The following is a 14424-nucleotide window of genomic DNA, read 5'->3' on the forward strand; positions in this document are numbered from 1 at the left end:
CTTCTGAGAACTATTTGGGAATAGTCTAACTAAATTGCAGTAGGAAAGAAACAATCCTGCTGCATGCACATTGTTAATATTATATCAATTATGCTTATTTAAATCAAATGCATAGATAGTATGCAAAAAAATGATTTCCATCTGTGTGTCATTAAAATATCACTGGCTTTTAATCACTAGATTACTCAGTCAATCATATTTGTACTGCTGTGCATGTGAGAAAAAGGAATCAGACACAATTTAAAGTTGCTTTAATATATTCAGAGCATTCCAGATCATGGATGTTATGGTTTGTGCTGTATGATATATGATTAATTATTGCAGTTGACTAGAATGAGTTCCTACAAATTAATTAAAAATACAAGATATTTTCGGTATCCTGTGCCTTAAATAATCAACCAACCCATATGCATACGATTCAAGAAATAGCTTTTCCATGTGTTATGATCTTATTCAGAAAACACATAATAAAAAATCAGAAGGTATTTTCCAAGAAGATTCACAAATAACCACTCAATCAATTTGTTTTTACCTCAAGTAGAGTGTTCTGTTTCTCTGTGAGTCTTTCTAGAACCTTCAGCTCTTTCAAAAGCTGTTTAGTTCTTTGGAATACTGAAAGAGGTTGCATTCTCATGTCAGTCAATCTCAATTTTGCTTTATAGGATTGCATTTCAACCACAGCCTTCTTCATGGGGCAGATGTGGGTCAATATAACCTAAAATAGAATGTATTAACAAGGAAGGGAAAAGTATGTAAGACTCAGCATGCTTATAGCACTTTGGGAAGTTCAGATATTTATGTTCAAAATACTTCACATATTTGATCTCAGAAAATCTAGGACAGCGGCTCGCTGCCGAAGTGCCTCCGATCCAGCTGGATCTGGAGGATATGGTTGCCCCATAGAGGCAACCGAAGAGAGAGGAGATCCGGGCAGGGGCTTGGGGGTATCGCAAACCCCCTCCTCAGCCAGCTAAACTCCTTTTTCCCTAGGCGGTGAAGCGGCGGTCAGCAATGGCAGCCACAAAGAAAGCCGGGTAAGATTGTGCAGGAGGAAGTTGGAGAAAGTGAAAGTTTTTTGGCTGAACCGGGACAACAAGGAACTCTTTAAAACCCTGGAATCTTAATTGCTTGAATGATACATTGTTTCCTAAGAAGATTGGAAAGCAGCGGAAGAAAAGTGAAAGGGAAAGTTATTTTTTCTCACTCTCCCTCCCTATGGAAATAGCTGATGGAAATCGGAAAAACTGCTTGGGCATAGAAGGTAATTAAATTTCAAACTTAAAGCCAAGAGGATAAAAGATTTCTGAACATTGGAATTTAAAACTAATTTTTTTTTTTTTGCTATAAGTGGGAGGGAAGAGGTAAAGAATTTATTTTAAGATTGTATTGAAGGAGACTGCTTGCAGTTTATAAGATTAGAAATAAATGATAATAAGACTTCTAAAAATTACTTTGGGACTGTGTAATTGAACTCTACCCCAGGAAGAGAAAATACAAAAAGAAGAAAGTGCTAAATGAAACAATTTGTTCTGATTTGGATTGCTTTATGACTTTTGGATTTTGGGGAACTATTTCTTGAAGGATTAAAAACATTTGGGTTGTGCTTAAGGAAAAAAAATGGCACTATCGGTTGAAGATGGAATTTCAAAAGCTAAAAGAAGAGGAACAAGAAGGCAAGGGCTCTTCTGGATCTATTTTTCACTTTTTAGAAATGGCGATTTCTACCTACCAGGAAATACAACAACAAGAAGGCTGGGAGGAAGGAGAAGAAACCATCTTTAATGGCCAGACTATTTCATTTGAAGAAGAAAAGAGAAATGGGGAAAAGAAAACGGAGAATTCAGAACTGAAAAAAGCAACCAAGAAAGGGAAAAATAAGATGAAAAATCGATACAATGTCAGAAAGCAACAGAAAAGAGAAATACAACAGAGAGGGAAGATTAAGAGAGTGGAGTTTGAGAGAAGGGGGGTTAAAAGGCTAGAATTGATAAGAAAGGAAGGGAAAAAGGAAAGAGAAGTCATAAAGTTTTAAAACAAGATGTTATAAAACTGTTTTTTTTTTCAGAGATAAAGGGTAAACAATAATTTAAAAAATGATTCTGCAAAAGTACATAAGATTGTATTGTAGATATTAGTATTTGAAATTGAGTTAGAAAACTGAAATATTATATGAGTTAATAATGTATTAAAGAGAACGTACAAAAATGTTTAAGATTTAACAATGGAGTTTAACTTTTTATGGAATATTGTCTTTACTATTTTATAAACCTAATTCTCTTTTTTTTTTGTCTTATTATTCTAAAATGTGATACTTAGAATGTACTAAGCAGAATCAGTATGGAAAGTATGTATTATTTTAAGCGTTAAATTTAGGGGAAAGATAAAAAGTTGTCATACTTCAACTAGTGATTACAGGAGAAATATTGTACTAGAAAGAAAAGAAAAATAGATAATTGAAAGAGAACGGACAAAAGATGCAAGTATAATTATCTAAACTGAGATGAAATAAATAAAATAGAATTAAGAAAGTGAATGAAGAGAGAAAATATATAGAAAATATAGAATGTTAAATAAGATATGAAATAGTATATTAGTAAGTGAGCATGAACTTGATTTATGTCTGTATAAAAAGATGTTACCCAGGGTAAGCCGCTTTCCAAAAAGAAGTTTTATGTATTTATGTTTTGTGTTTTGTTTGTTTATCAAAACGTTAGAAGAATGTTGGAAGAGAATAATGAAATTTTAAATAAGACAGATGGATATAATGAATATATATAATTTAAGGCAAAAGAAATATAATTGAATAGAAGGAAAGGGAGAAATAAAGAGAAGTTGGGAAAAGATATGAAGTTGAACAGATAAGATGAATATGCATATTAAACTGTGCTGGTATGGAAATGTGATAATTTGGAATTATCCTGTCTTTAAATAAGATGTTCTATTTGTTTTCTTTAGAAAAGATGTCCTATGTTATTATTCTACGTTTTGTTTGTTGGTGTATTGTTTTTTAAAATTAATAAAATCTGTTTCAAAAAAAAAAAAAGAAAACCTAGGACAGCATGATTTTCAAAATACCTCAGATGGAATCTAGATGGAATCTAGAATTACACCCATTTGTATTTCTCACTTTCCTCCCCACTATATACATCTCCAAAATTAATTTCAAAAATAGCTTCTTGCTCATGGAAATGATGACCTCAATGTGTTACTTAGAACCAGGAATATTAGTAACAGAATCCAAGCACCTTTCTTCCTCTCAGGAGAATTTGTTGGGTCAAATTCTGTAACAATAAACCATCTTCCCCACAATGTAAATGACCTCTGAAATGAAAGAGCCCCATCTGGCTAGATAAAGCTGCTATCTCTACCTTGGGTCTTGGGTTAAAGCACATCTTGCTTTGTCCTGCTGAATTGTCCCAATTCTTGACTGAACCTAATGAGCCACCATTTTCACTTGGCAGATGGGGGCTATTTGGCAGCTACAGGTGGAAGGTTAATGGTAGAAATTTATGGTGATGAGCTATTCAGAGTTAAAAGGCAGTTTTTAAAAATATTATAGCATTGTCATAAAGGAGCAGCAAAAAAGAAAACTCTATCATTACATTTTCAAAAGTTTGGGAATACTTCAAGAATAGCAATGTTTAGAAATAGCTGGCTTCTAATCCAGCACTATACAGTATATATATATTACACTACAATTGTTCCTATGTTGATTTTTCCAGTTCCTTTTTTAAGTGAAATACCTTACCTTACAATGTTTAAGATGCTCCTTAGGAGAAAGATCAAATGTGTCTTCAGAGGGGGACAATATTGTCTTTATTTTTTCTATGTCCTTCTCCATTGTTTTCACTTCAGATTCAATAGCTTCAACATCCTACATTTTCAGAAACAATCATAGTACTTATTCTCTGCTGAAGTCTCTTAAATGCAAAAACCAATGGACTCGCAGCAATATAAGACTCAGAAAGTCTTACATTTTTATTTATATCTAAAAAGCCACACATTCCTTGAGTGCTACCTTATTAGCCAATTGGTTGCATCCATTTTTTAATTCCCTCATTAAATCATGTGTCATTACCACCTAACAAATATGATTCTCTATTTTAATTCTGAAAAACTGTCCAATATATTGGATGTTATGAGAACCACAAGGACAATATCAAATTTGCTTCTGACCCAAGCTAGAATTATATGAAGCCAAATCAGGTGATGCTGAATAAATTATGCCTTTGCTCTTATAGCCAATAAAAAAAATATCTTCACCCTTTATTTGCTGTTTTGTTGATATTTCACTATTCTTTGGTCCCAAATGTTTTGTGACACATATACCATATTTAAATAATGTTATGTTGTTTTCTCTCCCAAGAACATACTGAAATAAATGCACAACCTTTCTTGCCTACCACAGTCTCAGTTTATCTCATGTTTCTCTGGTCTTTCTCTTGCCCCCTCTGCTGTTTTGTATTCCAGTAAGAGGCATGCAAATAGGTGGCTAAATCATCAACATCAAGAACAGCATCTGAACCTTACTAAATCAAACAGAAATAATTGTATTGTTCACACTTACATCAGCCAAATGCTGAATACATGGAAGAATTTCCATTATCTTTTGCTGTAAGGCTTTAACTTGCTCATTTACTTCTGTCAATTCCTGCACCATACTGTCAGTTTCAATTAAAGGGGACAATTCTTTCAGTTCTGGGGAAATGGCACTAAGAATACTTTGCTTTTGTTGTGAATCTTCTAATGCCATCTGGAGAGGAAAAGTTAACATTATTTTTCTTTTTTTAAAAACAAAGACATTAAAATGCATAAAGGAAGCACAAAATTTGGTAAAATAAACCTTATCTTCCGAATATTTCATATGGTTTTTAATTCACTGACAACAGGAAAAAATATATATATAGTGAAACATATATTAATATTCAAGAAAAAATGGACATAAATAAGGGCATCCTGATAAATTTATGCAGGAAACTTCCAGTTGGGTGGTGGTATTTAAAGTAATTTCCTACATGAATTCCTCTGGCATTTACTCACAAATTATGTACTGATTTCCTCTGTATTTCAAGCAAACGCTAGTTGTTGCTTTGCTATTCGTTTTGGTTCTGATTTCTTTCTAATTAATCCATCAATGGAAATTAGCTTATGAAAATTAGCGTATTTGTTTAAAATCTGTATTCACATTCAAACCTTTATTGTCAATGCACAACATGTATACGATGAAATTGAATGAGCTTCCCTTGGTGCAATCCACCCAAGAACACAGAATATATCTCAATAAATCAATAAATAAAAAAGAAATCCATAACACCAGTAAGTAATAAAGTAGCACACATTTCCATATGTATGTATGTATGTACCGTATTTGCTGGCGTATAAGACGACTGGGCGTATAAGACGAGGCCCCCAACATTTCCACTCAAAATATAGAGTTTGTTATATACTCGCCGTATAAGACGACCCCCCACTTGGAGGCATGTTTTCAGGGCAAAAAGTCATCTCATACGCCGGCAAATACGGTAAGTTGTAACACTTGGGGTATTCTGGATATAATTCTTGATTGACACCCCGCCCCTTTCCCCCAAACTTACAAAGCCACCAAAATGCTTTAGAGAGGCAGCTTCGCCTTTCTCAGGCTGGCACTCAATTCCTCTCCCTTTCTTTGTGACAGCCCCGCGTGCGTGCCATCGGGACTCAAGGGTTGGGGATAGACAGCTGCCAACTCTCTCTCTCTCTCTCTCTCTCTGTGTGTGTGTGTGTGTGTGTGTGTGTGGTGTGGAGGTAATTCCAGCTATCTCTGGCCTCCGCTCGGTTTTAAAGTCGCTTGGCCGGTTCCCAAGTCGCAGCGCGCGCTGGCCGGGAGACGCGGCGCCGGGTGGCAGCTCGGTGCAGGGGAGGTGGATCTTTCTCTCTTAAGTGAGGAGGGGACAAGAGGAGGGATGGGACGGGACAGAGGGTGGGAGGAGGTCCTCGCCTTCTTCCACCGCCCACCGGACCCTTTTCTTCCCAAGGGGACCCTGGAAAGCAGCTCGGGAGCCGGGCGGCCCTGCCCAGCAGGGTCCCATCAGGAACTTCCCGAGGACACCCCCGCCCCAAGCACAGCCCTCCCGGTCTTTCAAAGAGGGAGGGAGAAGCGGGAGGAGCAATTGCCGCCCCCGCCCCGCTGCCCAGAAGGAGGGGCGCCACAGTCCACCCCACCACCTTCTCCCTCCCACTCCCGGGCCATTATGCGGCTCGGGGCTGGCTGGCAAGCGGCCCGCCAGAGACCCTCCCGCTCCACCCCCACCCCACTTCCAGATTGGCCTCCATAGCGCCCGAGCCGGGCGGAGGGTGGGGGGTGGGGGGAGGAGGAGGAAGAGAGACTCGGCGCATGTATGTATGTATGTATGTATGTATGTATAATGAATGTGTGTGTGTGTGTGTGTATAAAATTAATGTGGTAGATTTAGATTGTGTGTGTGTGTGTGTGTGTGTGTGTGTGTGTGTGTGTGTGTGTATGCATGTATGTATGTATGGTATTCAGCTTTGTTCGGGTATTTTCCCACATCATTGTAGTTGTGCTTTTAAAGTTGTAGCAATGTTTCGGCAGAATCTCATCTGTCATCATCAGGCTTCTGTATATATATATATATTCTGTATATATATATATATTCTGTATATATATATATATATATATATATATATATATATATGTAAATGAGCAATTAGCATAATACTGCATTCCCAGCTATAAGACCTTCAATAAGATAATCATTTATCAATAATTATCCATTTATGAGGGACCAAACCCCTACGGATTCAATGAGGTTTTACTTCTGACCTTATATGCATGCTGTCACCTGCAGTGCCATCTATATTTCTATATGCACAGGCACACCCTCACCTTATATTAAAGATGGCAACATATGTAAAACATTTCCCCACATATTGGCTTTCCCTCATTATATCTTTTTCAAAGATTTTTTTAAACTTTCCTATTTAGCCTACTGCCTTGCTATTCCTTAGTGGTCTCTCACCAAAACGCTAACTTAATTGATTCTGTTTAGCTTCCTAAGTTCAGGCTAGCTAGATGCTACTACTTAGCCTAGCATATGTACCTGTACTGGTCATTATCAATAAACAAGATGTTGGCATGTGCTCTCAAGGAGAAGCAATACATTGCTCCCGTCATTTAGTTGCATATCAATTTACCTCAAGCGCACTGGCATGTTTATTCAAAGCTTTTGCAGAATCACTTTTCACTTCCTCTGTTAAGAGGCGGCTGGTGTTTTCAAGCCAAACCTTAATGCTTTTCAGGAGCTCATCACATTCTTCCAACTTGCTAGCAGCCTTTAATATAAGATATCACATATCGTTTTACACAAAATAATACATAGGTATCTGAAACACTGGCAGGTCATCCAGATTCCCAAGCAAATTTCCACTCATGCAATAAAACCACCTCATCATCCCCTCTGCAGCAATTTGTGAAGGAAGAGGGAGTGTAAAAATGTTATCTACTGACTTTTTTGTCAGTAGATAAATATCACAGGATTATACTCATTGTAAGTCTTAATTAAATATTCTCAGGATATAGCACAGCAGTTAAAATTTTCATTTAAATGGGGTTAAGTGTCAGAATCCTGACAAAGAGAATAACGGCTTTTTCAGGAAACAGAATTTCTGCATTTCCTTTTACATATATGATGTCTATTTTTGTTATTATTTTCAGGTGCATGAGGATTACTTTCCTTAAAGGAAGAAAAAAGAAATACTGTGAGATCTCAGTTGAGGATCTACCGTAGTTTTGTAGATAATGCCATATATTCAGAATTTAGGGAACCACTCCACTTTGGGGAGCTCTATCAGCCCTTTGGAATTATACCTATGTAGAAATTCACCCTGTCAGCCACACTGATAGATGCATCCTTAAAATATGTGTCTGCAATGCAATTGATAAAGCTGAGATCAATGCAGTCTGACTGGCAGGAATCAAGAAGCATCCAGATTTCAAACACAAATTATCTTTTCAGTCATCTTTTTACCCTGTTCAAGTTTGTAGTTCTACGCTCAGCATGCTGTGAAACGTGTTGGTATCGTTGCAGGGGTATCATCAATCGATCTAGCAATTCTTGAGCCTGGTGGGGATTTTGCTCCACTATATCTTGAACCTCTGAATCCAGTTCATTCATTTTATAATGCCAGAGATCTATCAAATCCCAGATTCTCTGCATGTAAGAGAACAAAACAACAAATGAGCAGTGGTTCAGCTATGGCTATAGGCATATATATTTTTCTATTTTAAAAACATCATTCTACTTCCACATTTACACTGGTTAAGGCAAGTCTAGTTTGAACAAGTCGCTCTGAGGGCAGAATCAACATCAGTTGGGGAAGGAAAGCTCATTGCTTCATATGGAGCAAAGAATTGGGATGTTACCTTCTGAACTTCTTTTGCTTTTGCAATGTTCTCACTCTTTTGATGTAACATATTTTCAATGGCTTGCAAACCTTTGTTAATGTCTTCTATTTTTTTCTCTGTATTGTAGTGAGGAGAATTTTTCAGAAATTCTGTGCTGACCTACCATAGTAAAGAGAGAGAGAGAGAAAATAAAGGAAAGTTCAGCCCTGAAGTGGAAAAAACAGAAAATAAACTTAAAAACTTAACTATCAGTTTTTTCAGATTATGAATAACCCCTCCACTCTACTTTAACTACCATTTTTATAGTTTAATTTTTAACATCTAGCTTAGATCTGTACATTGCCCTAAGGTGTAATAAAATTATTTGGTAGTACAAAAAGTATAAGAGCCAATGGTTCTCAGGCCAGAGTTGGTAGTTTTTTACACATTCAACTACCACTTATATCAAAGTTAGCAATACCAGGCAAAAGAGGGTATACTTTATGTGAAAGATTGGGAAAAAAGGATTTGAGTCACTATGGGTATAAAAGAACCTTATTTTCACTGAGAGAGGGTTGGTTTGACTTCATTCCTATCCACATTAAGATTTTTATCTAGTCAAAATGTTGCTTAGTCCTGATTTAGGAAGATAGTCTATCCTTCTAAAGTCAGGATTTACAAATGTGCTAGAATAAACCAACCACAGTATCTTATGGTTTACAGAATTATCTGAGGATTTCTTAAAATACTGCCTAGAAGGTTAGTGAAAGGGATAGTGAACAATAAAAATTAGATGGAATTTATTAGCATGGGAAGCTAGAGAATTAAACAACAACTAACTAGAATAAATCTGGACTTTCAGCAAGTTTCCCTAACTTTTACAATCAAGTAGGATGGTGCTACCTTTTCTTCCAGGTCATGTAACATTTCCTTGCAGTCTTCCAAATGCTCTTCAATACCAACTGGGACTGTTCTATATATTTCAGTGAACTTGGTTTGTAGGTTGTCCATGATCTGCTTCTTGCTATCAACTACTCTCTGAATCTCCTAACAGGAAAAAAAAAATTAGAAATTACTTCAAGATTGGTTGGAGGAAATAACCTCTCCCACTATATCTAAGGTACAAATGGATTTATTTATTTTTCATGAGAAAGCTTTGCAGAGCAAAACCTGAAAGATGCTTACTTTGTTTTATATCATACTTTTCAATTCACTGAGACTACATTAAACCCAATATTTTTCATTGTATTGTCAGGGCTTACTGACAGACGAAATGCTAAAGGAGACACAATGCTTGCTTGATTTAAGCTCCATAAAGAGCTTTTCAGATTCAGAACAACAACAACAACAAAAAAACCCTAAAAACAAAAGGTGACCAAAAGTACATTTGCTGGGCCATTTGTTTTGGTGTCATCTTAATGAAAATATCCAAACAAAACAGCTCCTTCCAGTTCTGCATGAAGGATATCTTTTTCACAGGATAAAACAAACTTGACAGTTGTTAATATTTGTGGCCTAGAAACTCAATCTGGTCTACATCCTTTGGCATGAACAACCGTGAAATACATTTTGTTGCCAAATAACTTGGATCTCTTGCTGAGAGATACATTTCGTTTACAATTATTTGTTTTAATTCCAAGATATCAAAATATTGGATTTTATTTCACAGTAAGAGAACAAATGTGAAAATAAAGAGTATGGGTAAGAACTGCAAAGAAACAAAATTTGACTAAATGTTGGAAGAAGTTTCTTAATAGGAAAAGGTGTTTGTGGAACAGATTACCTGTGTAAATAGTATTGTCTTCTTGATTGGCTGGATAGCCAGCAGGAAAGATTCATTGGTTCTGGACTATGCAAAGGTTTGGATTACACCACCTTCAAAAATCTGTTCCAAAACAAGCATTCTGTAATTCTTTATATAGCCTTTTCAATGCTCTTTCATGTATGGCTTATTTGGCCCATCTAAATAAGCCATCTATGAAGAAGATTTCTAAATGCAATGGAAAAAAAACCTCTTTTTCCATTGCATTCCTTTTCTGGTTAAATGTGTATAGATGACAGCATCTGGATACCATGTTTGTTAAGCAGTTAAATGTAGAAGGAAATAAAGGACAACACAATTCTAATAATTATGACTATTGGAAGGACCAGAGATCAATGATACACCAATTTGCAACTCAAAAATTGGAAAGTATGTTATTTATCTAAAGCAAACAAATGGCCCAGCAAATGTACTTTATCTAAAGTCCACTATCTACAGAAGCAGCTTTCTACCAACCTCAAGTTTCAATGCCTTTTCGGTAGGGGTTTCCAAATCTATGCCACAGAGTTGGGATATGATGCCCTGTAATGAAGTCTTCATAGCTTTCAGTTCTTCACTGCACTCAGTCCGGGATACCATCTCGAATTGCGTGGCCTCTTTTTCTGTTTGAGCCTTTTGACAGAGCCTGAAGAAATTCCATTAGAAATACTATTAAGAAGAAGGAGATTGTGTGTTCTGGTGTTTTGGAGGGCCTTGAAGACCTGGTTCTTCCCCCAGGTTTTCAACTAGGAAGGGTGTAGCCCATTTTTAGATTTTTGTACGTTTGCAGGCTTCCTAGTTTTTCCTTTTGCTTATTTTTTTATTGTTTTATAGTTTTTCTGTTTTCTTGTGAACTGCCCAGAGTTGTTGGGAATCAAGAGATATACAAATTCAATGAATGAGTTCATAAGTGAATGAATGACCCGTTATGTTCAAATAAGAGACCAGGAATCACGGCAACTCTAAGATTTGTGTCAATTCCCTTTCTTTAACACGAATGGAATAAGCAAAAATAAAATTCAAGTGAAATGCAAAGCAAAGTGGCAGGTTCTAGAAAGTATCAGTACTAGCATCACATGAAATAACGATAGTTAATAAAACATTGCATTTAAAACTTGGGTGTAAACAGATATCAAAACTTTCTTCCAGCATTCATTTTGGGAAGGCTTGGGTGAAGAAATAAATCTTTGTTGTTTTATTTTTTATATATATATAAATACCTCTCTGTCTGAAACTTATGCACATTTGCCAGATAATCTAGATCAGGGCTCTCCAACCTTGGCAACTTTAAGACTTTGTGGACTTCAATGCCCAGAATTCCTCAGGCAGTTAAGGAATTCAAATTAGTAAAAAAAACAAAAAACCATCAGAATGTATTTTGAAATCAGAATTAAACTTTGTACAAAATGTTGTATGACTTCACTCAGCAAGTCTGTTTTATACTTACTCTTCTGTTCGTTGCTGCATGTTTTGAATTTCACAGACAATAGGAAGGCTTTCCTTTCCAGGCGAACTCCCAGGGACACTCAAAATGTACCTTAATCGGCAAAGTATTAAGCGTAGCAATAATTTCTCAGTATCCAAATTTTCTATATAATTGCTTGCGGATTCCAGAAATTCTTCCAGTTCTTCTTTGGTTGCTTGCTGTTTGTCTTGGAGGCTCTCAGGCAGCTCTTCTTGAAGACTGTCTAGAATAATTGTTTCTCGTTCCAGCTAGAGAGAAAATAAGCAAAAAAAGAGAAATATTGATTTGGGGGAATACATGGAAAAGACATTTAAGTAGATTGAAGTTGCACTTCTACTCACACTTATTTGGAAATAAATTCCTCTTAATACAGGGGGACTTATTTTTCTACAAATATTTGCAGTAATGCTCTTATCAATGTATTCATTTTATGTAAGAAATATAATGGTAAGGGATTTACTATATTACTTTTGTTTAAAATACAAGTATAAAAATGGCAGCTGCAACTACAAGCTGCAAAATGAAATGCTTGTGTGTTATAGCCACTTCATTCCAAATCACCTTTAATCACCAATACAAAGTACAACAATGTCTATTATCTACTAATAGCCACTGAACCTAAAACCATTCAGCTTTACTGGATAACCCCAGATTCCAGTAAGAGAAATTAAGCTCTATATTTTCTCCATACCATGCATTATTTTGTGTATAGGTAGTCCTTGTTCATCAATCAATCGTTCATGACCTTTTAAATTTATAACAGTGCTCAACAAGAAGCCATGTTGGTGAACTGGTTAGAATGTAGAATTGCAGGCTAACTATGCCCACAGCCAGGAGTTTTATCCTGACGGGCTCAAGGTTGACTCAGTTTTCATCCTTGGTAAAATGAGGACCCAGATTGTTGAGGGCAATTTGTATGCTGACATTTGTAAACGGCTCAGAGAATGCTGTAAAGCACTATGGAGCGGTATATAAGTCTTAAGGGGATTTACAATTATTCCTCCTAGTTGTGGCCCTCACAGTATCCCTGCGGTCATGTGAATTGTGATTTGGGCCCTTGCAACCAACTCTCATTACAATCATTGTGGCATCTTGTGGTCATGTGATCCCCACCTGAGACTTTCACTACCAAGTCCAACAAGCAAAGTCAATGGGGAAGTCAGCAGGAGGTTGCAAATGATAATCCTATGAAGGCAAAGTGCTGCAACTGCACGATATTTATTTAACAACAGCAACTGGAATGCTTAGTGATGAAGTCTTTAGTCCCAATTACATTGTTAAGAGAGGATTACCTGTACTACCACTGCTCTATCCTTTATTCATTTTCATGTGACAAACCAGGCAGTTTTATCTTCTTCAGCCTGTCTGTACTTAAGACAATCAAACAAGTCCACTTTACAACTGAGCTTGAAAACATCAGTCAGGTGTTCCCCTATTACTCACTTCTTCACTGACAGATTTCCATTCTTGGTTCTGTTCTTCACATTTGCCTTCCCATTCTTTTGTGATATTGAACAAACAGAGCCATTTCAGCCACAGCATTGATACAATGGGTGCAATCAACCCTCCATCGTTTTCTTTGCACATCAAGCTTAGAGACTGTGAGTCTCGTCTCAACTTCATTAGCTCCTCTTTGGTTGAAAGTAATTGGGACAATAGCATCTATAAAGGAGAGTATAAAGAGTAAAGTATAAACATTGAGTTTCAATCATCTAGTGGGGGGGGGGAGGCAGAGTACAAAAACAAATTGCGACAATCAAGCCAAAGTATCTCAAGCACCCGTAATAATATCTAAAATTGTACACTTCACAGCAAGGAAGGAGTCACCAAAAAGTCTGCTTCTTTACAATCTTTGCAATCATGTGTTGTAGATGCAGATTTGCATCCATTACCCACATTTTGACCATGATGTCAGCTAACCTTTGAAGACTAACATTAATAACTATTCAGAATATAAATTACTGTAATTGTTACAGCCAGTGTGAAGTGCATTGAATTCTCTAATGTAAACATGGTTCTGAAGACATATAAGCTATAAAAATACATAAAATATTAAATTATGGAGATGATGATGATGATGATGATGATGACGACAGTCCTCACCTTGCTTTGTTCTGAATGTACTAAAGAATCTTTGTAAGATACTGGAATATAGTACAAATACTTCCAAAGCATTTTTTCTGCATTGTTAAGCTCATCACATATCCTCTCTTTGGAGTTTTTGAAACTGTGATATTTTTCCATATACCTACAGATGCAAGAGTATTTAAATAAGATTATTTAAATTGATCCCAATAATAGAATTATGCAGTCAGCTTTTAACTACTGGTAGAAATAAAAGTGGTACATAGGAGAGAAATTGACAGATCTTCCCAATCATTTTACATAGTATTTTAAACAGTACTTTACAAGAGAATGCACAAGAATTTCCAAACCCACTATTTTAGGCTGGTGGGTTTTACTGAATCATGAGCAGGTGAGCAACATAGTAAAACTGTGACCAGCTGTGAATTCCTTTTTGCTCTAAAGCTAATCGCCCAGTCAAGATTTCTTAATTTTATTTCATCTCACTGCTCAGCACAAATATGTCCAAATTAGTCCGAATTGGCTGAATCCCACCCCTGGTTGTAGCTCAAAGGACCAAAACACATCTTCCATTCAGAACATGGTCACGTTTGATTTCTAGCATGTCCAGATAAGGATGGTAATCTCTGGGGTAATTGTTCTCATCATTCACTCTAATAATCACCAACAATATTAGGTGTGTCAAATATC

General features: G+C 36.4%; 1 protein-coding gene across 12 annotated transcripts in view; it reads right to left on the reverse strand.

Annotated features, from left to right (window-relative positions):
- Window positions 1–14424, reverse strand: part of SYNE2 (spectrin repeat containing nuclear envelope protein 2) — a 238090-nt gene that overhangs the window by 114815 nt on the left and 108851 nt on the right. For all 12 annotated transcript variants that reach the window (XM_087952300.1, XM_087952299.1, XM_087952298.1 and 9 more), the window contains 11 exons: window positions 13753–13897; window positions 13093–13311; window positions 11632–11897; window positions 10662–10830; window positions 9287–9430; window positions 8423–8563; window positions 8028–8210; window positions 7195–7332; window positions 4568–4753; window positions 3749–3874; window positions 533–715 (listed from right to left, as the gene is read on the reverse strand). In XM_087952300.1, the coding sequence (XP_087808426.1) occupies window positions 533–715; window positions 3749–3874; window positions 4568–4753; window positions 7195–7332; window positions 8028–8210; window positions 8423–8563; window positions 9287–9430; window positions 10662–10830; window positions 11632–11897; window positions 13093–13311; window positions 13753–13897 (1900 nt within the window). The remainder of the gene's footprint in view (window positions 1–532; window positions 716–3748; window positions 3875–4567; window positions 4754–7194; window positions 7333–8027; window positions 8211–8422; window positions 8564–9286; window positions 9431–10661; window positions 10831–11631; window positions 11898–13092; window positions 13312–13752; window positions 13898–14424) is intronic.

This window comes from Notechis scutatus, chromosome 1 (assembly GCF_049901735.1).
Source record: "Notechis scutatus isolate UNSWTSFEM ecotype Mainland chromosome 1, rNotScu1.2, whole genome shotgun sequence".
NCBI lineage: Eukaryota > Metazoa > Chordata > Lepidosauria > Squamata > Elapidae > Notechis > Notechis scutatus.